The sequence below is a fragment of the Gymnogyps californianus genome, chromosome 20, assembly GCF_018139145.2.
Source record: "Gymnogyps californianus isolate 813 chromosome 20, ASM1813914v2, whole genome shotgun sequence".
NCBI classification, from domain to species: Eukaryota; Metazoa; Chordata; class Aves; order Accipitriformes; family Cathartidae; genus Gymnogyps; species Gymnogyps californianus.
Genome location: NC_059490.1, coordinates 5237965 through 5265790, shown reverse-complemented (window position 1 = coordinate 5265790; position 27826 = coordinate 5237965). Strand labels below are relative to the sequence as shown.

Sequence of the window (27826 nt, the reverse complement as noted above, 5' to 3'; positions counted from 1 at the left end):
GTTACAAGCAAACCCCGTGGCACATATATACCATATACCCCATACCACACGTGGGTAAACTGAGTCACACATTAACTCCAGGTGGAATTGGGAAGGAGCTCTCCATCCACACAAGTCTGAAAGGCACTTCCTAAACCATGGAGTGGACCTAGTACTGCACCAAGCCGTGTCACACAACCCCCTTTGGAAAGAGATGGTGTTCACTTCGCCCCCAGCGAGGCTGCCCGCCCCATGTCCCCCCCCCCAGCAAGGCTGCTCCGGCTTTGCCAGTGACAAACGCTCAGCTGAAGCCCAGCCTGGACACAGCCGTGGCCAACCCTCTGCTTTGCCTTGGCTCCCCTCTGTCCTGGTTCCGGCTGGGATAGAGTTAATTTTCATCTTAGTAGCTGGCACAGTGTGTTTTGGATTTAGTGTGAGAATAATGTTGGTAACACTCTGATGTTTTAGTTGTTGCTAAGTAGCACTTATCCTAAGTCAAGGACTTTTCATTTCCCCTGCTCTGCCAGCAAGCAGGTGTGCAAGGAGCTGGGAGGGAGCACGGCCAGGGCAGCTGACCCCAACTAGCCCAAGGGGTATTCCATACCATAGAACGTCATGCCCAGTATAGAAACTGGGGGGAGTTGGCCGGGAGGGGCAGATTGCTGCTCAGGCATCGGTCAGCGGGTGGTGAGCAATTGCATTGTGCATCGCTTGTCTTTTCTTGGGTTTTATTTCTCTTTTTTTGTTGTATTCCTTTTCATTACTATTATTATTACTATATTTTTATTATTATTAGTTAGAATTATATTTTATTTTAGTCATTAAACTGCTCTTATCTCAACCTACGCGTTTTACTTTTTTTTTCCCAGATCCTCCTCCCCATCCCACTGGGAGGGGGGGGAGCGGCTGCCTGGTGCTTAGTTGCTGGCTGGGGTCAAACCACGACACCCTCCCTCCGGTGCTCTCCTCTAGTGGGCTCCTGCAGACCATGCCCACCTCCTCCTGCGTGAAGCGGGGATCTGCTCCGCGGGTGACACAGCCTCCCCGCTCCCAGGGACCCTTCCCGGCACCCAGCCTGTGCCGCGGTCCCCATGGGGTCCCACCAGGCAGCACGTGGTCATATGTGGCACTTGAGGTACCCAAACGCCCCGTCTGGTGCCTTGCACCCATCTTTCTTCATCACCCTGTGATGAATTAACGCACTCAAGAGCTCTCCTGGGCAGCTCTAATCCCTGGCCACCCATGTCCCCCAAGACCTCCATGCTAACCACCCAACATGAGACCTCCCCGCCTCGGCTAGCACGTTCCCGGGGGCTTTACCCAGAGGCCCTCGTTGTCTCCACTCTTCATCATCCCGTGGGAAAAAGCAGGGAAAGGCATTTCTCTGGGAAGACAGAAATTTCTGGGGTCTAATAGGACAACCTCATTCACCTGGGGGATGGAGACACAGACTCCACGGGGCAAGATGGAAAGCAAACCGGGCATGTCGGGCAGAAAACGAGGAAGAGATTAAATATCGTAAGATGCCATTTCCCCTTCATTTACTGCTCCCTTCAGAAATTACTGCCGAAGCGGTGGATTTCTAGCTCTGTTTCAACTCGCACCCTGTTGGGGAGTGGGATGGGGACTGATCCTGCTCTCCCTTACACCTCTGGCAACCCAGGCCAACATCCCAGCAGTCCCAGCAGTCGGCCTGACAGCAGCACTGGGACAGCAGCGTGCGCTGGTGGAGGAGTGCCATCGTGAGGATGCTTTCACATGCTGGCTCTAAAGCCAGGCTGTGAGTCTCAGCTAAGCAGAGCCCTAAAATTAGTCCCTCCAGCCTACACGAGGCACGGCATCTCCCGAAGGGATGGGCACCGGCTGCTGCCGCTTGAGGCATCTACTGATGATCAGAAACTTGGCAAAGGACGTTGAAATCGGCCGTATCGGTGACTAAACACCCCCCCTGTGGAAACCTCTCATCCAGCCTTTCTCTGCTCCTGGTTTTCCGGTGCGGAGGCACGGGGTGGGAACAGCTCCCAGGTGGGACCATGTGCTGGTGCCATGTCCACCCAGCCAAGGTCCCTCAAGACCATAGGTTGGGTGGGCTCCCAAGCCTCCAGACCAAGCCTTTGACTTTGTTGCCTGCACCGGCGAGAGATGATGGTAGCACAGCGCTGGAGGTGCAGGATGGAGCCACGGCGGATGGGATCCGGCCCCGTTTCACCTCCCTGCTCTCACCGCTCAGCTCCTGCTGACCAAGCCTCGGGAGGAGACCCGCCAGCAGACAGACGGCTCAGTGATGGGGGATGAAAATCAATCTACTCTCTAAGGTGGTGTTTTTCAATACCCCATTCATCCCTCCTGCAGCACCAAATAATGTCGCCTTTTGTCCCGCCGGCCCTCCCCGCTCCCCGGTGGGGCAGGGCTGACAGACGGCCCCTCTGCCGCCCTGCCCCGGCCAAACCCCCGCATCATGTCCTGCTCTCAGGGACATTGTCATCACGGGCCACTTTTGTGCCGGAGCCAGCACGTTCCTGCTCCTTGGCAGGGTGGCAGCGGGCATTAACCGCTGCAATGCTGTGCCACAGCCAACCCCAAAAAGGTAAAACCCGACTTTCCTTCTCTGCCTGTGCTTTTCCACCTGCTTCTCCATCCTCACCCAACGCTCGGGATTCGGCTGCAAACTGAACCCCCTTTCCTTGCACCCAGGGGTGTTGGGGCCCTTTGAGAATGCCTCTAGATTAAAAACCGCTTGTAAGCCATAATAAGCCATCGTGGCACTGTAGCAAAGCACAGCATCCCTTTTAAAGGGTTGCTGAATGTGGGTTTCTGAAAGTGCCTTCAAACTAAGGTCTTTCCAGCTGTTAGGTGTCTTGTAAAACAAACTCCAACCACGCATCCGATGGAAGAAGCAGCGTACCCCGTATCAGCCCCCATCCCGCAGGAGCGCTGACCACCGTGTCTGATGCAAAACTTACAGGGTAGGAGCGGGGCTCTAACGCAGGGCACAGAAAGCCCTTGCTTGCACCCCAAATAACACACGCCACGGCAGACACACTGCGCCAACCAGCTCTTTGCCCTCGGTGAAAACTCCCTCCTCCTGCCTGGACACGAGAGCCCATGGGTCCTTTGGTCCCCTTTGGTCCCCTTTGGTCCCCCTCTGGTCCCCCTCTGGTCCCCCTTGGCCGCAGCTGGACCGACCCCCCTGCTCTCTAGCTGTCACTTCTTCCACTTTTCAACTATTCAAGCAACTTCACAAGAAATTACAGTCTTTCAGCTGCCACCGCCCCGTCAGAGCGTTATTTGTAATGACCGCGCTGACCTAAAAAAAAGCATCATAAATCCACATACCTGTTTGGTATTTTCTTTCCAGTATAAAGATGGGTATATTGAATCCCAGAAATAACTGTTCTCTTTTGAAGTAAAGAGCTGGCTAGTTAGTCAAAAAAATTAAAAAATAATTGTTGAAATGAACATTCCCAGTAAAGAGGTGATGGGGATAAGGCAGGAATTTTTTCTTTAGGTGAGATCTTGTTTAGTAGATTTAAAAAAAAATAAAGAAAGAAGAGAAAAAGGATTTCATCCATCAACTGAACAGCTCCAGCCCATCATCTCTTTGCACCTTTGGGGCCGGGAGGTGGCTGCTGTCAGCTGGGTTACAGCTCTAGTGCAGGACGGCAGCCCTGCATCCCATCCTGGGGTAGAGCATCCCAAAAGCAAAGGAGAAAGAGAGGGAGGAGGAGGAGGAGGGGGAAGAAGAAGAGGAAGAAGGAGAGAGGGAGGAAGAGAGGGAAGACCTCTAAGGAGACATGGCGGGGAGGGAATGGCTCGGGTTTCAGGAAGGCAGGCAGGGACGCATCCTTAAATTGGGTGCTGGCAGAGCCTGGGTTACGCCTCAGGGGAAGGGAGAAGCAATTTCAGAGGATTTGGGCTTTTCAGCTCCTTCCCACCTCCCTCCTCGGCTTTCTGAATGCCCACCTGGAGAGGAAGCCAGCAATAACCATCTGGCTGGAAATATTTCTGTCGATGCCTGAGCCAGCACTGGGATGCAGCGGGAGGGGATGGTCCCAAGCCTCTTGCCCTGCCCAGGGGACTTGGGGACAGCTTGTCGGGGGCCCCGCTCCTCCTGCAAACCATGGTCCTCCCTGCCTGTACCTGGGCAACAAATTGCCTTCAGAGGTCGGTTTTTTTCAGGATTTTTCCTGCCCGGCCATCCAAGGCAGCTCTGCTGAGGACATGAGAGAGCCCTGCCATGTCCTTGCAACCTCAGCCTGCGGTGAAGGATACCCATACCCCAAGGCTGGAAACCTTTCCCATCCACCTCCATCACCTCGTGTGCTACACATTCATGTTGTCTCCTTCAGCTCCCGACTGGGCATCTCTCTTTATTTTAAAAGGAAGTGTGTGTTTAACCATTTTTAACCATTGTGGCCTTTTAACCATTTTAACCATCATTGCGACTAAAAGCCTGACAATGCGAGACTCTTGGGTCTCAGCAGCCTCGAAGGCAATGGAAAAAGGACCCCCAAACGTACTGGGTTTCCCAGTCTTGTGAACTCTTAAGCTCCCCAGCAATTTTAGGAATCTGGTGTGCTTTTGGCTTTGAACAAGTCGATCTTATGATCAACGGGATTCCTGCCCTCGCTGTCACGGGAGGCAGCAGTTGCCTGGTTGCTCTTGCTGCTGGATTGCTCATTTGCTCCTACACAAAGCCCAGACCCTTAAATGCCCTTAAAGGCCTTAAATGCCTGGGCTTCGTGTTTTAACTCAGTACAAAGCAGGCTCTGGCTACAACTGTCTTCGTGTTTAACTCAGTACAAAGCAGGCTCTGGCTACAACTGTCGCTAACTGCACGGTTACCCATCTGCCGTTACTTTCTTGTAGGGATTCAGTAATTAGCAATTAGGCATTTACTTTTTATTTCCCAGTAGCAGCAAAGTTCTAATTAGCCAGCTCGCAAATGCAAGTTTCAAAGGTGCCTTTTAAGTCTGTTTTGCCTAAACTTTGACAAACTCTCTGCCATCCTGGCTAGCTGCCAGGGCCCGTGGACTGGAAATCATCAACTTCAGCATCGATCTGCACCCAGACTTTGAACACCAGGAACGTAAGCTTCCCTAAATGCAAGCGCGCAGGGGTAAGGTCAGCAGCCCAAAGATGCTCTCCACCCTGTCCATGATTTCTCGGGCCTTTTGAGCAGCATCTCAGACGTTTTCCGTGTCTACATCGTTACTGCATGTGCTTTGAGTGGCTTGGCAGTATCAGGCTACGGGCTTGCGCTGCTCCAAGGAAGAGAAAACACAGCCAGCCTTATTCAAGGAAACAGCCACAACATAAGAAAGGCTAATTATAAAATTCCACAAGGCTGTTCTCTTGTTCGCCCGGAAAAAAAGCTCTTTTTGTCCTTCGTGATGGTCCTGCTGCCTAGTCACTCAGGGACATCGGTGATGCTCACGGGAGAGCGGCTTCTGGAGGGCTCAGGGCTGAGCGGGGCCATTCCCATGTCCACTCAGCATCTGACACGTGCCACGAGCAGCATCTGCCACAGCTTCCTACAGGCGGCAGGGTGGATGGCATCTACAGCAGCTGTCACCAGGTCTCTTTTATGGCAGCAGCTCGGTCATGGGTGGAAGCTGGGGAAAACAAGTGGCTCACAAATCTGCAGAAAACACAGAGCCTCCAGAAAAATAATTAAAAAAAAAGGTTTCCCTTTTCAATTAGCTGGGAAAATACAGAGAGGAGAGATAAACTTATTTGTATGTGCTACATCATTGCCAGGAAATATGTTGGTGATTTAGAAGGGCCTGGTGCAATATAAAAAAGCCATAAGCTAAAACAAAAGACATCTTCTTGCTGGCAGGAGGAAAGCACGGCGCTGAGCTGTTCCTCAGGACACCAGTTGCTGTTGTGAGCCATTAGCCGGCTTATAATGAACGACAGATTTCCCCTGCTGATTGCTGAGCTAAATCACTGGGTATTTACAGGTTTCCTTCCCGTTGCCGCCTGCGCTTTGGGGAGCACCGGCACGAAGGATGCTGCACCTGCAGCGGGATGCAGCCTCCCCTCCTTCCATGCCTTCCTCTGCTCCTCCTGCTGCTCCAGGGCACGGGCAGCGGATGGGACCCTGTGTCGTGGGGTCCCAGGAGAGGAGCTCTCACCCCCCAGACCAGCCGTTGTCCAGCAGCCTTAGGAGAAGGGAAAGACGTAAGCGCAGTACAAGAGCATTTCGGTTCCCCTGTCCTGGCGTCGAGCCCTGCCTCATTGCAGCTGGAGCTGTGGTCCTAGCACACCTCTGTGCTATTTGGTAACCCAAGTGCTAATTTTAATGTATTTTCTGGCAGCTGATAAGTGCTGAAGGAAGGGCAGGGCTGAGGAAAGGGCAGCCGCAGCCCCCAGAGAGGCTCAGCATTGCCCTCGGCTGCAGCAAGCTGGAGCTCAGGGAGAGGTACCCATCCCCTCCCCAGACAAAATCACCTTTGTTCCTCCCGGTAATCTGTTTCCTGACCAACGTGCTGCAGAAACCACCCCAGCCAGGTGAGAAAGAGCAGCCCAAGGACACAGCGCTGACAGGCGGCTCTGCGAGGGCAGCCGACCCGTGCCATGGGCTCCAGCCAGCATCCAGAGCTGCAGAGGAGCAGGGACGGACCGTAGGGTAGGAGAAGGGATGGGAAACAGGGAGCTGGGCCCCCTCGGTCGGTCACAGCAAAGGCACTCAATGGGGACCATTAGCTTTGGGGCACACCTGTAACTCCCTCCCTTTTCTGCGTCCCCTCTCATGATATTACCTCTCTGCGGTGAAACCTCACCCTGCACTGGGCTCCCGCAGCGGGATCCTATGGGACAACAGCCGCTGATATACAACGTGTCCGCTGGGACCAGCACTCGCTGGCTTCTCTGCCCACGTCTGCCAGCGCCGGGGAATACAGGCAGCCCGCTTCTGCTGAAGCATTGCTGGTGTTAGACAGGACTGCTGCAGCCACAGCTTAAGTGCTTTTAAATAAAGGCCAGAGAGCTCAAACCGTGCCGAAGCGTGTGATTGGGAAGCGGTGACGTGTACGGGGACAGACAGGCTGACAAGACAGATAGGGTGGACACCGCTGCCTGCCGGTGCAGGAACCTGCGTGGGATAGAGATGCCATGTCCGAGCCTGACACTTAGAATCATAGAATAGTTTGGGTTGGAAGGGACCTTTAAAGGTCCATCTAGTCCAGGCTGCTCCGGAAAACTTCCGAAGGGATGGATCGCATTTTCGGCTGCCACACGGCTGAGTGTGCACTAGGTGGCACGCATTTTCAGGAAGAAACGCTTGAGGCAGCTGGGAGAGGAGGTGATGGGTTTGGGCAGAGAGGAAAGCTCCAGTGGTGCCAGCCCCAGGGACCTGCCTGCTCCGGGGGGGTCCAAGCAATGGGCAAAGCTAAGGCAGAGCGGGGAGAGCCCTGTCCGTAATTAGCACTAATGGCGAGGTGAGGATGGCCAGAGCAGGCGAGATGAGCACACAACCCAGAGGACTCAGTGCCGGCGGTTTCTTGGCTGGATTTTGCAAAGGCAGGGATGGAGCGAGGCTTTTTACCAGGGTCTGTAGTGACAGGACAAGGGGCAGGGGTGTTAAACTGAAAAGAGGGTAAATTTAGATTAGACATAAGGAAGAAATGTTTTGTGATGAAGGTGGTGAGACATGGGAACAGGTTGCCCAGAGAAGCTGTGGATGCCCCATCATTGGAAGTGTTCAAGGTCAGGTTGGATGGGGCTTGGAGCAACCTGATCTGGTGGAAGATGTCCCTGCCCATGACCTGGGATTGGACTAGATGGTCTTCAAAGGTGCCTTCCAACCCAAACCGTTCATGATTCCATGATTTCCCTGGAGAAGAGAGGCAGTGGGGCACAGAGAGCTTAGCAGAGCTCATGGAGCATCTCCCACCACCAGCAGGGACCGGGAACATGTCCCCTTCAGCAGCTAAATCCCAGGTGTTGGAGAGCAAGGTCGCCCAGTAAAAGCAGGATGGCCATAACAGATCCCATCTCTGCTTTGTCTAATCGGTCCCTGGCAGGGACCGGTGGCGGCGGCTGCTGCAGAAGAAAATGAAACGAAATTTCACCTATTATCCTCTGCCTGCAGAGGAATTTCTTCCTAATTCCTGTCACTTTGGGTTCGTCTGCTCGGGGAAATTAAACTGAAATCAAGTGGGCTGTGAATTCAGAGTGCTGCAATAATCCCAGCATAGCTTCGACAGACAGTTTTCTAAGTGGCCGGGCTATGCCCCAGAGCATGAGGCTAACCCTGGCAATTTAACAGAGCCTCCAGCATCAGGTTTTATATACATTAGTGTAGGACCTTGAGTCAAAAACACGTGAGATGGAGCAGCCATGGAGAAATTAATTCAACAGCCTTCCAGCCTCGCTGCAGGAAAAGAAACAGGGAGAAGACAAATATTTGGCTAGTTACCCCGGTGTGTGGATGGCTCAGACAGAAGATGATCCCATGTTGGAGGACTCGCTGCTTTGCGTACTGATTCGGGGAGCATGCAGAGAAGGTTGTTTCAGTGTGTGAGCACAGGAAACAAGGGATCCAGCTGAAAAAAAAGCATAAGGGACTGTGCTAAACTCTGTGGATCGTTAGGGTAAAAATCACATCAAATATCACATCAAATATTTTTGTGGGCAGTGTGGACTGTGAGGTCTGCATCCCTGTAAATAGTAAACAGGGTCCGTAAAGAGAGCTGGACACTGAGGTTCACCTTTCACGCCCAAAGAGCATCGAGCATCTTTGCAGCCCCCCTCACACAAAATAGTTGAAGGACTTTGTGCAGTGTGGTCTGATGGGCTCAGCTCTTCATCAGACCCAGGATTCGTGTTGTACCTGGTGCCTTGGCTCTGCTAACCCCTTCCAGGGTGTTGGACCATCATGGCACACAGCTGTGGCTTGGACAAGAGAGGGGGAGGTATGAGAAAAGGGTGACTGACGTCCAGCAACGCAGTTGTATTGCTGAGGTGAGATACCTTAGCCATCTACCATGCCTAGCAGAGCCTTCCATGTACCCTGAGGCAAGATGTCCTAGCAGATCAGCTCACGAATCCCTGCTTAAAAATAAATAATAAAATACAATAAGAAGAAGGAAATAAATCCAATGCACTTCCAGATTCTTCCCACAGCTCAGCCACCACCTGGCTGGTTTATCCCCATCGTACAGCCCTTCCCTTCTCCCGATAACTACAGCCAGTGCACCTCTGCTCTTCCACAACCCTGTAGACACCCTGCAGCCCGTATCTGTAACACCCTTCACACTCTGTAGCATCATCCAAAGCCCTCGCCCGGCTTCCCCCATCAGCCGGGACTCCTTGCTCCTCACTTGCACCATCTCTTCATCTTCCAGCCATGCCGGGTAGCTCTGCCAGGCTCACTATGATCTATTCTTCACCATCCTCGATTCTCCCTGAACACTTTTCCTCTTTAGGATCAGAAGATATTTAATGCTTGTCCACCTGTGTGACCACACGAATCAGAACCTGCTCCCAGCACGGCTTTATAAAGCGTACCTATCTATTTTTCAGGCTTGTGTGTATCGAGGTAGAAAGGAAAAAAAACCTTCACATCGCTCTTCGGTTCCTAATTACAGCCGCAGGAGACAGGAATTCTAAGCACCTGAGTTGTAAATGTGAAACTTATTGTTTAAACAGACACATTACAAGCAGACTATCAATCACATTTGGCAATTATTAGTACTTTGTGAGTATTTTGAACTGAAGTATATGACAGTCTCATCCATCCTGGAACAGAGAAATCCACGGGCGTTTGCATACGAGCCTGAACTGCAGGGAGATACAGCTCCAGAGGATTTTTACTGCAGCTGCAACGGTTATGTGCTTGGCACTATACATCTTCTGTAAGCAGAAAACTGACCCTATATAAGCTCTGTAAAGATGAGTCCTGTGTATTTAACCCAGGAAGCAGAGTTTTATAATATCCCTCCGTGCCTATGGTGTAAGCTGTTCTGTATGGTATTTTTGCTGTAATTATTGAGTCTGAGCATAATGCACTTTATTTTTATAAGCCTTTTGGAGCACCTCTGGAGCAGGCGTATCACAGCACGTCATGGGTGAATCAGTGCTGCTGGATGTAAAGTCCGGGGAAGTTTAAAGTCATTTGATAAGGACTGGTGAATGCTTCCTGATTTTGAAATGTCTTGGTGGTGGTTTTGACTTCAGCTGCTGAAGAAGTAATTTGCCTACCTGCAAGTGTTCCAGAGTTAATGTAATCTCTAAATAAACACATACGTCTTGCAAGGGGTCTGATCAAGACGAAGCAGGCAGCTGGAAGGAAGCAGTGCTCTATTGTTAGAGATATCTGCGGCGCACATGCATTATATTTAACGAACCTCATCCCGTGCTCAAACAACGAACGTGGCAGTAATATCCAGGGGTTTGTTTCTGATTTACATGAATGTAAATGAAACCGAAAATAACTCTCCTCAAGGCCGTAGCTGAGCAGCTGATCAATCCCCGGCTGAATCCGGCTCCGGGTGGCCACAGCCCCCCCAGGAGTCACACGCCACCTTCAACGCATGAGTCAGTGTCTACAAAGCAGCTCCCACAGACGACATCCAGAAGCATTAAGCTTCGTTAGAGGCTGCACCTCTAACGAGACATAGATGTCACGGGCTCTGCTGAACCACGGGGATAGAGGTAACAACACGGGAGCGTAAGTATGTCTAGCGTTTCTCTAAAAGGAGCAAATTCTGTATCCTGGGCCCAAGATATTGCAGAACCGGTGTCAGGAGAAGACCCCAGTGCCACCTCTCCTGGGGAAACCCACGGCCCCTGCTCTGGAGGGGGACGCACGCTGCTCCCTGCTCCACTCTGCCTTGCTCCGCGCAAAAGCCCCAGGAGAGGAGTGGTGTAAGGAACACAGAAAAAAGCCAGAGCAGGAGCAGAGCCAGAGCAGAGCGGGAGCAGAGCCGGAGCAGAGCAGAGCCATCCAGGGCATGGGGGAGAGCAGGGGCTGGGTATCGATTGCTGAGCATGAGCATCAACAGCTCTCTCATTAGGTATGAGCAAAAAAAAAAAAAAAAAAGATTTTAACAAAAGGCATCAAAATAAAAAGATCTTCAAAGCTGCAAAAGCAAGGAAGAGCAAGGCCATGTAGCTCCTGCTCTCTCCTTCTAACCCTGCATCATCTCTGTGAAGCACGTGGTTCAGGTTGCCCCAGGATTTTTGGCAGAGAAATGACAACCTCCCTGCGCTTCTCCCCATTTTCAGATCTTTTCAAAGCCAGAAATCTCTTTCTCTCTTTGTTGCTCGCCTTTACAATAAAAATACATTTTAAAAGTCCTTTAATCCAGCTGGTGATCTGCTCTTTTTCCATGGCTTTCTCAGCCCTGCCTCTACCGCCCGCAGGCAGGCAGGCAGCCGGGCATCGCCTGTGCAGCCAGGCTTCTCCTCCAGCCCGGGTCCCGGGGGGCTGCCGTGGATTTAAGGAGTTGGAGGGGGACACAGGAGCTCCCCAAGGGCCCTGGGTGATGGACCCCACGGCACCAGGATGGCACAGCCCCCGGGGTGGGGGGTGCCTGTCCCCTTGCCTGGACAAGGGGTGACACTGTCCCCGCAGTGACGCCGAGCAAAGCGGCTCTGACCCACCCCAGCCTGGGCAAGGGGAGGCATGCGGGGGCACGCTCGGTGTGTGTGGGGCACACTCAGTGTGCAAGGGGCACGGCCGGCACGGCTCTGCCCCCAGCTCCTGGGGGAGGCAGGGGGTGCTCACAGCGGGGTGCTCGCAGGGGTGCATGCACAGCCCCTTACCGTCTCACACACACTTCTGCTCTCACGCACAAGCACACAGCTTCTCACACACGCTTGCACACTCATAAACACACAATCAGTCACACACATACAGTACCTCACACATACACACTCAGGAACAGAGTATCACACATATATAGTATGCACACACGGTATCACACACGAGCTCACACTCACACAGAGTATCACTTGCACATGCAGTATCACGCTCACACGGTATCGCACTCACATGGTAGCACACACACAGAGTATCTCGCACACATGGTAGCACACACCCACAGAGTATTGCACGCACAGTGATACGCACATGCTCACATTCGCACACGGAGTATGACACACACAGTATCTCTCACCCACAGTATCACACTCATGCATGTGCAGTAACACACACACGTGCACTCACACCATATCACACTCACGTAGTATCTCACACAACCAGTATTACACACGCACACGCTCACACACACAGTATCACACATGCCCCAGCGTCACACTCACGTACACAGTACACCCAGTATCACACACCAGTATCACACTCACACACAGTATCATTCATGCACATGCAGTAACACACACGCACACTGTATCACACACACAGTACCTCACACACCCAGTGTTACATATGCTCACACTCACATGCACAGTATCACACTCACACCCAGCATCACACTCACGCACACCCAGTATCACACACCCAGAGCATCACACACACACAGTATCACGCACACACACAACCAGCATCACACTCACGCACACCATATCACACATTCAGTGTCACGCTCACACGCAGCGTCAGGCACACACACACAGTGTCACGTGCCAGTATCACACTCACACACAGTATCATTCACACTCATGCAGTAACACACACTCACGCAGTATCACACACGCAGTATCACGCACACGCACACCCAGCATCACACGCACGCACACCCGGAGTATCGCACCCCCAGGGTATCAGGCACACGCACACCCGGCATCACGCTCACGCACGCCGTCTCGCACACCCGGTATCACTCTCACCCACGCAGCAGCACACGCGGCACCACACCCAGCCGGCGGTGTCACACGCCCCGTGTCACACGCCCACGCCCCCACTATCACACTCACTCACGCCCCCCCCCCCCCCCCGCCCGCTCCGGGCGCTGCCGGCCCCGCCCCCCGCACTACATCCCCCAGGCGGCCGCGCGGGCGCATGCGCGGTGCCTCCCGCCGCCGCGGGCCGGGAAGCGGCAGCCCCGCAGCCACCGCCGCCGCCGGGACTCGGGGTGAGGGACGCGGCGGGGCCGGGGGGGCGGGCTGGGCTGGGCTGGGCTGGGCGGCGTGGGGTCGGGCAGCGCCGGCAGCCCCTTCCCTCTGGTGCGGTGGGCCCGGGCCGTCCGTCAGGGGCCTTTCCCGGGGCCGTCACGGCTGCGAGCGACCGGTACCGACGCGCGGCCGCCCCGGGCCCAGCCTGCCCCTGCCCGGGCCGCTTCAGCCCGCTGGGAGCGGCGGAGCGGGGGCGGGGGGGGAGCCTGGGGCCTGCGGGCCTGGGGGGCCGTTCCCCCCCCCACCCCGGCCTGGGGGACAAGGGCACGGTTCCCTCGCACCAGGCCCCGGCCCCTCTTTCGCTCCCGGGACGGGGATCGGTGCCGCCCGGACAAAACCCCCCCCCCGGCACCTGAGGAGCCCAGGGTGGGCCCGTGAGAGGGGCTTACCCCGGGGTAACCGGGTGCCTGAAGCGGGGGGTGCCGTGTTGAAGCCAGGAGGCGGCCGCCTTGGCTCCGGTGGGTCTGTCGGTGTTGCTGAGAGCTTCCAGGGTCGGCTTGAACTCCCTGACGGGCGTGCGTCCACGGCGGAGCGGCCAGGCCGGCCCTCAGCCACCGGCTCCCCTCGGCAGGACTTGGCTTTGCCCTTCCCGGCGATTCGGCCGTGCCACCCTGCTAAAAGCAGGGGAAGAGCCCTCCTGGTGCTAGTCGAAGCTTTCGGAAAGCTGGAGGAGCCCTCCAGACCTTGCCAGGTTTGCACCCCCACAAGTAAACGCTCTCCCCGCAAATAAATAATCTGCTTCAGTGCCCGGAAGGACCCTGGAGCGAGCGAGTGGGATGCCGGGTTTGGTGTGATCCTGTGTTCAGGTGTACCTGCCCTCTTCTCGCTGCGTCAGCTTTCCTATTCATTTGTGCCTGAAATAAGCCCTCTGCCTAGCTGATAGGCAAACGCTTTGTTCTGCTTCAGCTGCGGTCTTTATTTTCTCCTCCGAAGGGAACTCTCTTGAAGCTTGTTTTGAATGGAAGGAGTCCAGGTTTGGAGCGGTCGGGTTTTATTTCTTCTGTTCTTTTGGCTGTCAACCCAGCTACATTGTGCTGCGAGGATCGGCAAAGGCTGGAAGAAGGCAGGACTGTGTCGAGGGGCAGATCGATCTGCGTGGTTGGAGTTACTACTGCGACCTCCTCTCTACTGCCTTGCTCTATTCTTGCTCCTGGGTTGCTGCTAGCTGTGTGCTAGTCGGTGCTGGGTGCTTGTGTACGGAAAGATGTGTTTAGATATGAGTTACCTGGCAAGAGTTTCAAACCCTGTTGCATCGCTGTGTTCACAGCTCGGGTTGCGCTGGGCCCAGAAGTGCAGATCGGATGATGTTGGGGGGCTGTGGGGGCCCTGGCTGGATGATTTGGGGTCAGGGTGGCACAGGGCACCTGTAATGCTGCTCCAGTCGTGCACCCTGCACGGGGTCACGGGCTTATTACGGCCCTGCTGCCTCCCAGTGCTTTATGTGCTCTCCTAATCCGTGTGTAATCTTTTCTCGTGGGCTCTTTGTAGCCCTTCCAGTCCCATCTCTCATGTGGTGTTAGTGGCGCTTAACAAATCCCTCCTGGGCACCCTCTTTTCTGAGCAACCTGCTGCAAAGTCTCTGTTTTACCAGTCTGGTGATTTTTATTTTTTTAATGCAGCCCAGCTCAAGGGCTCCTGAGGCCCTTTCTTTTCCAGGCACAAGCTAGCATATCATTTAAACCTTTTTCAGCGCTGGCAATTTCAGTTCAGAAACTTAAAAAGGGACTTGGCATTTTTAGAAATCATCTCAGACCCGTGAATTTTAAGATCCTGCATTTAAAGTGAAAGAAGATTCTGCTTTCTGGAAGTAGAACAGGTTTGAGAATTAAACATGCCTTTCAAATGCTTTAATTCCCACCTGCCCCTCCCCAGCTTTCTCACCACCATTTGCTGGAGTTTGAGGAGCAGGGAGTGAATCTGCTGGGAAACACAACTGAAACGCACCCAAATTCTTTTCCTGTCCAAGTCCCTGGTTAAAGGCATGTGGGCAAATGTTTCAGAGATTGTGCTGGGCTGTAAAGATCCAACCAAACAAATCCAAATTCAAGATCTGAGCCCATGTTACAAATTGCTACCTCAGTGGAGGGCAGTTGTCTGGAATATTTAAGTTTGCACTTCAAGTAGTCGGGGTTTTGTTTTCATTTGGGGCAAGGTGGCCCATCGGATTTCTGCTTGGAGCCAGGACTGTTTGCTGAATAAACATACCTTTTAGGCGTTTGTAGACTTTTAGCTTTTCAAGGCATTTTTAAAGCTCAAGGTGAAGTGTTATAGTCTGTGGGATTTTAGCAAAGACGTGTAGCTACTCTCTCGGGGCTGCCAGTCTTCCCAGGACAGAGCCAGCGTGAAGGAGCTGGTGCAGCTGAACTGCTGCTGCTAGCATCCAAAACGCAATGCTGGTAAAGTGGGATGTGTAACACATCCCAAGCCGCAGCCAGCCATCTGCGTACAGCTCTGCTAGCTGCCTACCCCAAACCCTCTCTGCCTTGGTGTAACGCACACGGCAGCCCAAGGGAGTAGGCTGAAAACTGTACGTGCAGCTCTGGTATTGAATTTCTCAGCTTTTAATATTTGTGTGCTGCTGAATTCACAGAGAGGGGAAGGGAACTGCAACTTCAGGCCTTTTCTTTCTCTTGTTTGCCTTAACTCAGGGACTCATGTAATTTTGGCTTACTGAAGCTCTCCTGCATTCCTCGCTTCCCAATCCATGCAAACAGCTGCTGGCTCACGCAGCGTTCAGCAGCGAGAGCTGGCAGGAGGCTGAAATACGCCCCTTGCTCCTCCTTTGGACCAGCGGTCCCAGCGCAGGAAATATTTTTCCATTCTGATGGGGAAGTGAACGTTGGAGCACGCGACGCTCACGTGCAGCCAGTCTGGGTACCTTTGCGTGTGGTCCGGGATTGAAAGCATCGCTGCCGTCTGAGGGGGTGAGCAATCGGCTTTTGTCACCCGGCGGTTCTCGGCCAGTGTCCCTGCGAGTGCAAGGTGGTACGTGAAGGAGGCAGCTTTTCTGCTGGGATGCCCTTTTTTCCATTTCCTGCTGCTGTGTTTTAAAAAGGAAGGAAAATGAATTGCCGACTCCCTCCAAACAGCCTCCCTCTGCTCTCCTGCTCTGCTTCTGGCTGTAGGATGTGCAGATGAATATTTGCTAACAACAGCTTTGGGGGGGGTGTTGGTTCTCTATTTGGGGTTCAGAGCACCTAATGCAGGTGGGTAGGACAGAAAACCCTGCAGCCCTGCTTTGGCTCACGCTGGTCCGAGCCGAGCATGGTCCTGAGCTGGCGGTCCCTGAGGAGGAGATGTGTTGGTGTGAAACCTGCCATAAAAAGAACTGGCAGAGGCAGGTGTTGGGTTTGATACCTCAAGTTTGAATTTGCTGTTTTGAGCAGTAAAATAGCTGTCCTTGGTGCATTAGGGGAGAACGAATTACATGGAAAAGATCAGTTGCAGAGACCAGGGTCTTCTCTTGGTGATCTGGAGCGGTTTGTCACCACCACCAGTTGAGCTGGGGGCGTTCTGTAAAAATCTCAGAGCAGCTCATAAACTAATTTACAATGAATTCCTGGAGAAAGTGTTGCTTTCCTCTTATAAATGCAGACACGTGGGCGCGTCTGTTCTTCGCTCGCTCTTTTTCTCTTTCTTTTTTAAGCTAGCAAGCCACACGAGCATGATGGGTGGGACGCTCCACGGAGTGTGGGATCTTCCCCCATCCGGCAGGGATGTCATTCTCCGCGCAGATGGCATCCTCCAGTGGAAGCCACCCACTGCTGCTCTGCCTCTTGGGAGACATGAACTTTTCCATTTGATGGGAAGGAAGCTCATAGCTCTCTGCTAACTGCTGGGAGTTAAGCGAGCAGTCAATGACATGAGACCTTAGGAGGGAGAAGGTGACTTTATTTTAAAACAAAATTAATTTTGCTCATTCACAGTCGTACCCACCTGCTCACGGGGATCTCCAAGTGGTCTGTCCTTCGGGCACCAAGACACGTGTGTCCAGATGGTCTGGACAGGATTCCTTGCAAGACAAGGAATGCTAAATATCAGACCTCTGGTGTCTCTTGGACAGCTTGGCGACCATGTGATGGCTTTGGGTCTGCTTTTTTACATCCTTGGGGGCTAAGAGTGGTGGTGATCTTTTGTCTCTGTGAGTAGTTAGGATTTACTCACTGCCCTTTGTGTCTTTATCTGGGTGTCTTAAGGCTCCTGCTCCATTCTCTATTCTTCCCCAAATCATCTCTTAATGGCTTGAGTCTCTGGCTTGAGTCTTTGTTGATGCAGATTATCTGGTGTTTCAAGATATTCCTTGTTTTCCAACCTGAGAAGCTGCAGCTAGGTGTACTGCAATCTTGAGGACCTGTACGCCCTGTGTTCCTCCTGGTGCTTTCGTACTCCTTCCCATCCATTCTTCGCTCAGATCACGCTCAACGTACGTATTACTGCGATTTGCAGACTGCGCGTGAAGTATGGTCTTCTGGCTTTGTGTGCATGTATAACGCTGCACAGAAGGAGTCAAGGGACAGATCCTGGATCAAAACTGAGCGGTCAGAAGCCTGAATGGAGCTGACGTTGTAGCCCTGAAGCTCAGATCCGTGAGAAGAGTTTGGGAACCGCTTGTATAACCAAGTCATTCATGTGCACAAGTGCTTGGGGAGCTCCTGCTCACAAGCTGGCAGCTCATGTCGGGGTGGTCAGAGCGTAACACTGCCAGGACCGGCGCTGAGCATGGGTGGGGAGGGGTACGGAGTGGCTGCTTGCCTTGGCACACTCCTGGCTGGTGAGCATCTGAGCTCGGGTCAGGGCTTACGGATCTGCCTAATGCAGATCTGCAGCAGGTCTGCAGCGACTCTGGTGGTGTCTGGTGCTGCAAATCACAGGAAGCAGAGTCTCACCTAAGAGTTTTTGCTCTGAATTAGCAAGAAGAGTGCTAGCATTGGCAGGGAGTGGGTGGTGGCACCTCATTTGCCCTCGACCAGAGGATTTTGAGGCTGATCCACTTCTCTGTAGTCTCCTAAATGCATAGTGAGCATTTTCTGTGAAAGGCTGAGCTTGTTTCCCTCTCTTAAATGGCTTGTGTGGTATGGATGTGGGGTGGGTTTGGGGCATCATTCTCAGCTCCGTGTGCTCTCTTCGTTTCTTGCTGCAGGTCCCCCAGAAGAAAATGGTGTAAGGCCAGCCAGCGCGGCTGCCACTTCCAATCGCGGCGTGCCCAGACCTCAGGGAGGAACATGGCAGCAGCTCAGGGAGCGGGAAGCAGTTCAGCCGGGCCATCCGGACTCCCCAGTTCTGCCCCAGGGCACAGCAGCAACTCCACGGCAGTGGCGGTGTGGGAATGGCAGGATGAATTTGGCAGGTGGAGGCCGTACCGAGGGAACGTCTGCAGCTACATTGAACAGGTTTTTCAGGCCTCTCAGCAGAAGGGCCGGCGTTCAGGGTCAGGGCTTGTCAGCAGCATCCCTTTGGGACATGCGGATCCTGTCTTGGCACCCTACGTCATCGACATCCCAAGCTTGACACAGTTCCGGCAGGATACAGGTAAGGGAACTTCCCTGCCCATGCTGGGGTTTTGATGAGGCTGCTTGTGTGCTTGGAGATAAGCGGGGCCTCGTTCTGTGCAGGAGAGCCCTACAAAGCTCTGCTGTCTGCTGCTACTGCTGGGCAGTTCTTTGAGAGGTGGCATGTCTGCTTCTCTCCCGATGCTGTCTGCTGCCCAGCATATTGGCATGTGAGAAAAATCAGTGTTGGCTGGTGTGAATCTGCGGGGCTGGGTGCGGGCAGGTGGCAGTGATCTCTTCAGGAGCCTCATCGTGGGACCTCTGGAGCTCAGAGCTTGTGAGCCAAAGCCCTCAGAGCTGGAAACTTTCTTCCTGCCCCCACCCACATCCATTCAAGACCACTCGCATAAAAAGGGCTTTTTACCATTCAAACCCTCCCGTTTGAATCCCTTGTTCCCTCTGCAACTGGAGTGCCAGCTGCTTTACCTTGGCTTGCCGCCCTGCGCAAGCTGCTTTGCGAAAGCCTGCAGCCCCCGCAGAACGCCGTAATGCTGCAGCAGAATATTCCCTGCACTTGTGCTATACGAGGCTGGCTTGCTTCCTCCCAGGGAGGAAGGGTGGGCTGGGCTTAATAGCAGGATTGAGACCTAATTTTCATTCTGGTCTCGTCTCTCTTGGGGTCACTGAGGCTAGCAGCTCAATTTGCTGAGATGACTTCTACTCTCTTTTGCTCCAGATGTGCTGAGCAGCTGTAGCTTAGAAAGGGGGCAGGGGTGGAATGCATGCTCTTCATCTCTGGAAAATCCAGGGTGATCCCAAATTACACACCCTGAATGAATGGCTGCTTTGGAAAATTCTCCATGCATCAGTTTCCCCTTTGCCAACATCTCTCCCATCACCCCAGGACGCAGTCAAGCATCACCCCAAGCTTTAGAGATGGGCAGTGCACTGATTTCTTGCCAAGTGAAGCAATCAGTGAGCAATATCTTGAATCAGCTGCACAATCGGGCAGTTCCTACAGGAAGGGGAAGTGGTTGGAGCAGATGCGAGTGGTCATCACAGCTGCATCCGTGTTTTCATTCTGACTTGGTGACCTTAGGATTAGTTTTTCTAGCGGTGTCCTGGGTGAGGAGCTTTCTTAGCTGGATGCCTTGGCAAGTCTGCTCAGCATGGCCTGTTTGAGCACCTGGAAGCCCTGCTGAGGCGGTGGCTTCAAGCAATACAGCATGGACCACCAGAGCTGGCACCAGCGACTGTTTCTTCTTTTCTTCATGCCTAACTTGTGAAGGAGCCTTCCAGCCTCTTGCCCTTTCAGCCAGTGCTCCAACACATGGGCAGCAGTCCCGAGCTGTCCCTTGTCAGGAAATGGCCCAGTTTGGTGAGGGTGAAAGATGTGTCCCAGTGTGAATGGGACATTGTTCTTCACAAGCGGAGCTGTCTCTCTGCAAAGGTCTCGTATTGCTATAGACCCTTGTGAAAGATCTCAAAACACCTAGCGAATATTGTCCATCGCAGGATGGTTTGGAATTGGTCATCTTTGGGGGACAGCCCAATACAATTTTGGAAATGATGTTGGCTGGCGTGATCTCATCTTTCCTTGGACTAGATCTGTGGTTGAGTCGTTAATAACAAAAAGGCTGATTCCACTTCATGGCTCTCCTGCAGCATTTCCCACCAATTCGGAGGGATGCTGATCAGAGTGGCCAGGTCTGTGAGCCTCCCTCCACAAGTACCTGTGTGCTCTGCAACGTGACTGTTGGAAACACTCTCATATCCCCTTTCAGTGGCCCAGTTCTAAGCAAAGCTTTTTTTCTCTGCAGGGCTCTGCCTTAAACGTGAACCTTTCTGAGCGAGCAGCCAGCTGACCTTTGTCATGTGCTGGAGAAAAGAATCTCTGCAGGAAACATCCCCATGAAAAATCTTTAAACAGAGCAAAAAATAGGCTGTTGTATTCTGCTCATTAGCTATTAGACAGACAAATAGGCTCTTCAAAGGAAGCCAGGGAGAATAACAGGAAACCAGTGTTAACGGGACCAGCATCCCCACCAGTGGGGAATGACAGCTGTGCAGGGCAGGATTAGCCGTGGGCTTCAGCTGCTGGTCGAGGCAGATTAGCTGGGAGTGAATGCGAGGGAGCTGCAGGAGTTGTCCTCTCACCACAGCTGTTTGCCCACCCTGGAGAGGAATGCCAGTTTCCCTGCCAGCCTGGGGGAAGGGGCATGTTTTCCAAGTGCATGGCTTTGGTCTTGCTTTTGACTCCTAAAAGCTCTCCTCCGTGCTGCTGTTTGGGGGTGTTAAAAACACAGGTTGCTTGCAAACTCCTCAAGTCCTCTCTGTGCTCCTTTTAGCTTCTGACCTGCCAACGGAGCAGGGGCAGGCTTGCTAATCTCCTCTGAGATGTGTCCCGCTGGGCTTTCTGACACCTTGCTTTACCTGTGGTAGTCCCCTTTCTCCTGGGAGCAGGTCCCCTGCACTCATCTCTAAATGCAGTGCATTTCTCACCATCTCACTTCCAGCCCAGTCTCATCCCCAGTCCTCCTGCTGCTCAGGGGGTCATCCCTGATGTTGCCCATCTGTTGAGGCCATAGGTTTGTGTTTCTAAAACTTGGCAGGACTTGCTTGCTGGATAGGAGCAGTCATCGCTAGAGTTTGCTTTTGGCTGTTTCATCTGCTTTCCCACATAAGACCTCGATTCCTGGCTGGGGAAGGTCACCTTGGTTCTGCTGACACCTTCTGCCCTGACTTCTGCCAGGGGAAGGCCTTGTCCCACAGGAATCCCTGGGCTTTGCGGTTGAGCTATTGGGGTTCAACCCCAGCTCTTACAGGGGAGGTTGCTGTGTTTCACTGGCTGCTAGTAGCTTTTTAGGTGTGCTGATGAGATGTTGTCTGTTGGATGGTGTCACTGGAGACTCCCGCTCTGCAATAAGCAGGATGCTTGGTGCTGCTCTTGGCCACTGAAGCAGCAGGTTGGGAGTAAGTGCTGGACCTTTCCTGGCTGCTCATCCCCTGCATGGGCTGAGGCAAGCCATTCCAGTCCCCAGTGCCTTCAGCTTCCCCAGCAGAAACAGGAGTCCTGCTTTTCCTTGGTCTGGCACATTCTGCCTTTGAGAGAGCCTCAGCCTTTATGTCAGCTCTGGAGCTGAGATCTGTCTTTCCTGATGTAGTTTCGGCAATGACACGAGACATACCTGTCCCCCAGCACAGGGTCTCGTTATGGTCTGACCACCAAAGCGCTGTGCAGAAACCAACCAGCACCATTTACAAAGAAGCCTGGGAGTGCGATAGGAGCGGAGGTGTGACTTTCTTGCTGTCGAGCAGAATTTTTAGCAGCGAGGAGGCAGTTAATGCCCTTGTGGTTTGAGTCAAGTCCACAATATCCCAATACTATGGGGTAGAAGTAACAGCAGCGTGAGGCAGAGATACTCGAGCCAGTATTCAGCCAGCCAGAGCCTGAACACAGGTAGCAATTGGCTTTTGACAGTGTGGAGTCCCACATGGGCTGTCCTCCCTCTTCCTTGGGGTGTGCTTGTTGGGCATAGAGCTTACTTGGATTGCCTGCCCCTCACGGAGCCACCAGCAGCATCCTGGGGCAGTTCTCCGCAGGCTTTAGGTGCGGGTACTGTTTTTACCTGTGGTCCTGGAGCTTAGGGTCATAACCCTCATGACCTCTTAGGAGGCTTTATTTTATTTTTTTTCCTCTCAGTGCTGTTCTTCTCTGAACTCCTCCTGTGTCGTAACGACTCGCTGCACCCCTGTTCACCCCCACTTGCCTGCATCCCCAGACTTGCTTGCCCTGCAGCGTTTCCTGCTCCTCGTTCTCCGTGCGGAGTGCTGCTGAGGATTTTCCCAGCAGCAGCAGTTTTGACCCTGCTGCAGGAACCTGTTTTTGCAGAGGTTGCAGAGCTTCTGTCCTGTTGGGTGGCTTACCTCCCTCTCATTAGGCTTTTCCTTTTTAAAGAAAGGAATAAAGTAACCAGGAGCGAAGTTGCCCTGGAGAGCCAGGCTTCCAGGAGGTTTTGAGCTCCTGCTGTAGCTGTCAAGCGGCCTCGCAAGAGTAGCGTGTCTGCTTTCACTTCTCTTCCTTTGTTTGAACAGCTGCTCTTTCCAGTTTCCAAATGACTTCGTTGTCGTCTTCTCTCTAGTCTTGCTATATCTCCCAGCAGTCAGGAGCCTGGAGAAGCTGGCCCTGTCTGTCCCCTCTCCAAAGTCCTTGCCCTTGTGGGACTTCACCCACTCCCCCAAGAGCAAAATTGCCCAGACCCTTGTGTAGCAAAGTGGGCGTTTAGCCCCTTAAGCACTCCTGCAAAGCACTTCCTGATGGTGTATCTCTATAGTTACTCTGTTGTCAAGGCTGTGGGAGTTGGTTTTTTTAAACCAGATCTGTGCCTCAGCCTGATTTTTTTTTTTTTTTTTTTTACTTTCTCTTTTTTTTTTTTTTTTAATGTCAGGGAGACATATGTGATTGCTGTGCCTTTGTGCGCGGGTGTGTCTGTCTCTGCATCCTCTCTCCTTCCCTCCTTTCCCACCCTTCCTCCCAGCAGCTTTTGAACCTGTTGCCAGCCTGCAATCAGATTTGGCAAAAGGACAGGGATCTCAGGGTATTGCCTTTCTCTAAGCTTCATGAGCAAACCCAGCCCTGTCTGGAAGAGAAAGTCTGTTAGTGCCCCTGTTGAGGGAAAGGTGAGGAAGGCCACCCTGATGTAGACGCCGCAGATCTGTACAGAAACAAGTCCCTGAGACCAGATCCCCCTTAATTCTCTGCTCACAAAATGATTTTATTCTTTCTTCCCCCCCTCTCCCCATGCAGGGACGATGCGGGCCGTCCGCAGGCAACTCTTCCCTGGGGACTCCGCTGCCGGGCAGGGCATTGTCTGGGAGTGGCAGAACGATGAAGGCGGGTGGTCCCCCTACGAGATGAACGTCTGCGTGTTCCTGGAGCAAGCCCATGCCACGAACCACCAGCGAGTGGATCTCGGACCCTTGGGCTACAACTACGAAGTTGACTTTGTGGCTCAAGTCCAGACCAACAAGACCACGAGGTTCCGCCGCAGCGTTCAGAGGCGCTTGGACACCCCGTACCCGGTGACAGCCTCTCCGGCACCCCTTCACACGGGGGTGGCTTGTTCTTGCCAGCAGTGCTGGCTAAACAGTGGGACTGGTCCCATCACCACGCGCTACCGCCATTCCATGATAAACTTTCCCAACTCTTCCGCTACTCATCAGGTTTCCGGTAGGACAGCGTCAGTAAGTTCTTCCAGCGTCGGCTTCGTGCCCTATAACAAACCGACTTTGTCTGGAGCAAGGTCAACACCGAGACTCAATGCACAGAGCACCTGGGCTTTGCCTCAAGCTGGGGGTCCCAGCACAGGACTGTCTGCATCTAATGGAGTCAGGTAAAGACCCTAATTCAACTTTAAATACTGTGTATGTGTCCGAGAGACCTGCTGTGCTCAGGTCTTCGTTATCTGGGAGCCTCTCTGTCCCAGAGGACTTTACAAGGGTCTTCTCCCTAGGAGAGAGAGGTTTGTGCCTTTGTGTCTAGTACAGTGCATGAAAAGGCTTCTCCTCTGCTTTCCCCTTCTTTTCTTCCACTTGAGATATAGTCCCTGTCTACTAGTTTCCCTGAACCACCGGAGAAAGCAGTCAGGTTGAGATTCTGCAGGTCTGAGAAAATTAATAGTGATTGGTGGTATTTTGGGTTACACTTAAAAACAACTTTGAGGGGGACTGAGTGAATGAAAAGAGGACTTGTGAACACCCTTATTTAATTCAAAATGCGCAGTAAACGTAAAGTGGAAAACTGCTCTGTGTTCAAAGCTCTTCCCCTTCAAGGAGGGACCACAGGACTCATTGTGTGTGGCTGAGACCTCGTGAATTCTCTTGACAAAATCAGGAAGTCCGTGTTGGACATTAAGGTGAACAAGCAGAAAAAAACCAACCCCTAAGACACGGATTTGATCAAGGATTTTTTTAAAATCCATTGTGAAGATGTTTAGAAAACCAAATCAGTAACTTTCTTTCCACTTCCTTTCATACCTTGAACCATATTGATCCCTCTCTATCTGAAATCAACGGGGTGACACTAGCAATTTGAGTGGTGTCAGGCTAAATGCTGATGCAAAGCAGAGATGCCACTGGATAATCTTGGAAGAGGTTCGTTTTGCACGTTTTGAGGTGCTGTCGGGCTTTGCTGTTGTGATGTTGGAGGACTGGAATCACAAGCGGGACTGTAAGTGATTTAAAATCCGGCTAAGCCTCTCCTGGTGAGGATTTTGCCATGTCCTTTCCCTTCATCTTTCTTCAGCGACCCTCTCCTGGCTGGGTGCTCAGGGTGGGCTCTGGATCTCTAGAGGGAGCTAGTTACTTTGAAGGAAGGACTGGCAGTTGTTGCAGTGCTAGTTGAGGTCTAGCTTTCCGTGGTTCTTTGAGCTGTCACCCCTCAAATGCTCCAGCTTGTATGGATGGGTCACCCGTGCTAGCTGCTGATCCATTTTCACTGTGGCTCTTTGACAGGGCTGAAACTGGTGTGCGTCTCGCAGCACAGGGTTTCAGCTCCCATCAGTGAGTGGCTGGAGCCAAAGGAGGCTGTATTTGCACCTTACCGATGTGGGAGGAAGGGTTTCACTTCTCTTCAGGCCTTTCGGCTGTTGCCAGCTAAATGAAAAGCAGAGTCTCGTGGTCTGAGAGCTCGCCTCTTCTCCATGGCGTGGGCTGCTGGGCCAAGCCGTGGTCAGTTATCCCCCGTGGGCTGGAGCAGGGCTGTGGCACTGGGCTCCAGCGGGGATTTTGGGGCAGGGGAGGTCAGCGTCACCCTTGCAAAGTAGGGCACTTCCCTCCACGTTCTTGTAGGATGGCCTCTGTGAAGCCTGGACACCCAAACCAAGCCAGATCACCACTAAACAGCTTTCAGAGTCTTTCTGTGCACAAGCCTTTGCTAGCAGAGGTCTTTGTGGCCTGTCTGTGATAATACTTGCACTGAGTATCTGCCAGCATTAAACTGAGGACCAAGCGAGGGCTGTCTGACTGCTCCCTCCGTTTGTAAACGGCTGGAAGTGTACAGAGCAATATACGCATTTCACTGTAAATAATCTAAGTGCTGAACCATTGTCTGAGCACCTGAGAAACTAAAGGGCAACTTGCCAGGGCTGATTTACCTGTCCAAGCTACCCCGAGTAAATACAGAGATAAGAGATCTAGAAGGGTGTCGAAAGCACATTCTGCTAATTACATGAGGCTCAGGGGTTTGAGGTTTATTTTGAATCTCGTTTGTATTTTAAACAAGACGGTGAGTCTTGAGATATTTTCCTTAGTGTCGTATCAGGACTTTCCATCTTCGGGGTCATCTGAGTAAAATGACTTCCCCCATCTTGTTCTTCTTTCTCACAGCCTTTTTCTGGTGCTTTCTTTGCACCTGGTGATTTTTTTGTGGTGTCTTAAACATCCGCAATACTTCTCTGTTCCAGTCACCTTCAAATAAGGCTGAAAGCCAGACCTCAGTACTGCCTGCAGGAGCCCCCAGTAAAGCTCTTGCTGTCTCCTGAAGAAGCTGCCAAATTTCGCCTCTCACAGGAGCCACTGGTCGCTGCGTGGGGCTGCCGGGCTGCCAGAGCCTCAGCGTGATTTGCAAAGTGACTCCCAGGGTGGGAAGATTAAAAATGAAGAGCCAAATGCTGCAGCAGTTGCCCTGCAAGCCTGTCAGGAGCCAGTCGGGGTCTGGGTATGTTGTGTGCTACTGATGGGGGCACAGGCTGTCCTAAAAGGGGGGAGGATGGGAGAGAGATGTTCAGAGAGGGGTGGCACGGGCTTCTTACCATGAACTGAGCCCACAGCCCAGGCGCTGCTGACTGGGAGGAGAGGGACAGCCAGGAGGAGACCTGGAGGTGCCCAGCCAAGGCACTGGGGAGGACACTGTCGTGGCACCCTGCTGGGCTGGGTCCCGGGAGCTGCCAGGGCAGCGGGCAGCTCTCAGCGGCTTGTTGAACCCTCCGACAGGTGAATGCTGGCAGAGCTTGTGCTGGATTAATGTAACAGCCCTCCGGGGCTGGCATATACCCCCACGCTCCTCGCTCAGCTGCCCCAGCTCGGTCCCTTCTCAAGCACTGTTGAAGGTGGCTTCTGTGGCAGGAGCATCTGGTTCCCTCCAAGACTGCCAGCCTGGGGACAGCAGCAGAGGACAGAGCCCTCCCGGAGCGCTGGGACTGCTGCGCTACTGGTGGTGGTGGTGGCCATGCATGAGGAATGCTGTGGACGAGTAATGCCATGGCTGGTTCTGGTCTGGCTGTTGCAACTTGCTTTGCAGCTCAGCTGTTCGTGGTGTGCAAGGGGTGAGGTGGCTGGTATCTTAGCAATAATCCCTGACCAAGCCAGCCTTTCTGGGGAATGCGAAGGGATCGTACCGTTAAGTCTTTGCTGGGGACAGCAGAATGTGCCATGTGGGGAAGGTGGCAGCTCTTTGGACACTTGGAAGGGAGTGTGCGAGTGCTGGCAGACTTGTGTGACAGGCACCCTCTGTGCAAACCCTGCACCCCCAGCTGTGAGCCCTGGTCCCTGCTCTCCTGCCCGCCGGCTGTCTGTCCCTGCTGGGGTGCGAGCGTGCCCTGAGCACGGGTGTGCTGCCCGGGCTTGCCATGGCAAGTGTGATGTGGGGACCCAAGCCTGGCCCAGACGTGGGGATGCTGCTGGGCACTTGCCTGGCTACAGGGCTTGTTGGGGAGGTGGTTTTGCAGGCAGGACGTTGGGAGCTGTCCTTATCTCTACGACTCCCTTTCTGTTCATTAACACTGGTGTTTTCCACTAAACATCTGTGGAAGCCTCTGTTTTCCATAACCCCTGCAGGAGCATGCCTGGATCACAGATCCAGCCCGTGGCGTGCACTGAGCCCGGAGGGAGGCAGCAGCTGGGGGCTCACCCAAACAGACCCCAGAGAAGGGCAGAACAAAGATGTGCCTTGGTGGCTCTTCATGGATGACGGATGATGTCTGGATCTCCAGTCCTTTGGGATTAGTTTTGCCAGGGGCACTCTCCTTCCTCCCTGCCAGACAGACAAATGCACGCAGGGGGGCAATCTCTGTCTTCCAGTATAGTGCTGTATGCAAAAGGGACTTTTCCAGCACCAGCTGACAGCTCGAGATGGCTTTTCCTGTCACCCCTGTGCTGGATTTGAGTCGGAAATGCCGCTGGGTGGGTGTAATTGCTCCTGGCTGGAGTTACAGTCTCAGGCTCGTGAAACCCATGTTCCAGCAGAAAATACTCCAATTTCTGTGAATTAGGGGAAA

General features: G+C 53.1%; 1 protein-coding gene across 4 annotated transcripts in view; it reads left to right on the top strand.

Annotated features, from left to right (window-relative positions):
* Positions 1-12979: 12979 nt before the first annotated feature.
* The window catches only part of DTX2 (deltex E3 ubiquitin ligase 2), a 40125-nt gene continuing 25278 nt past the window's right edge, over positions 12980-27826 (top strand). For 2 of the 4 annotated variants that reach the window (XM_050909059.1, XM_050909057.1), the window contains exons 1-2: positions 18212-18591; positions 23359-23944. In XM_050909059.1, the coding sequence (XP_050765016.1) occupies positions 18285-18591; positions 23359-23944 (893 nt within the window). In that variant the 5' untranslated portion in view covers positions 18212-18284. Of the gene's footprint in view, positions 13023-17387; positions 17486-18202; positions 18592-23358; positions 23945-27826 lie in introns of those variants that run through there. The other 2 variants (XM_050909061.1, XM_050909060.1) reach the window with 2 other exon arrangements.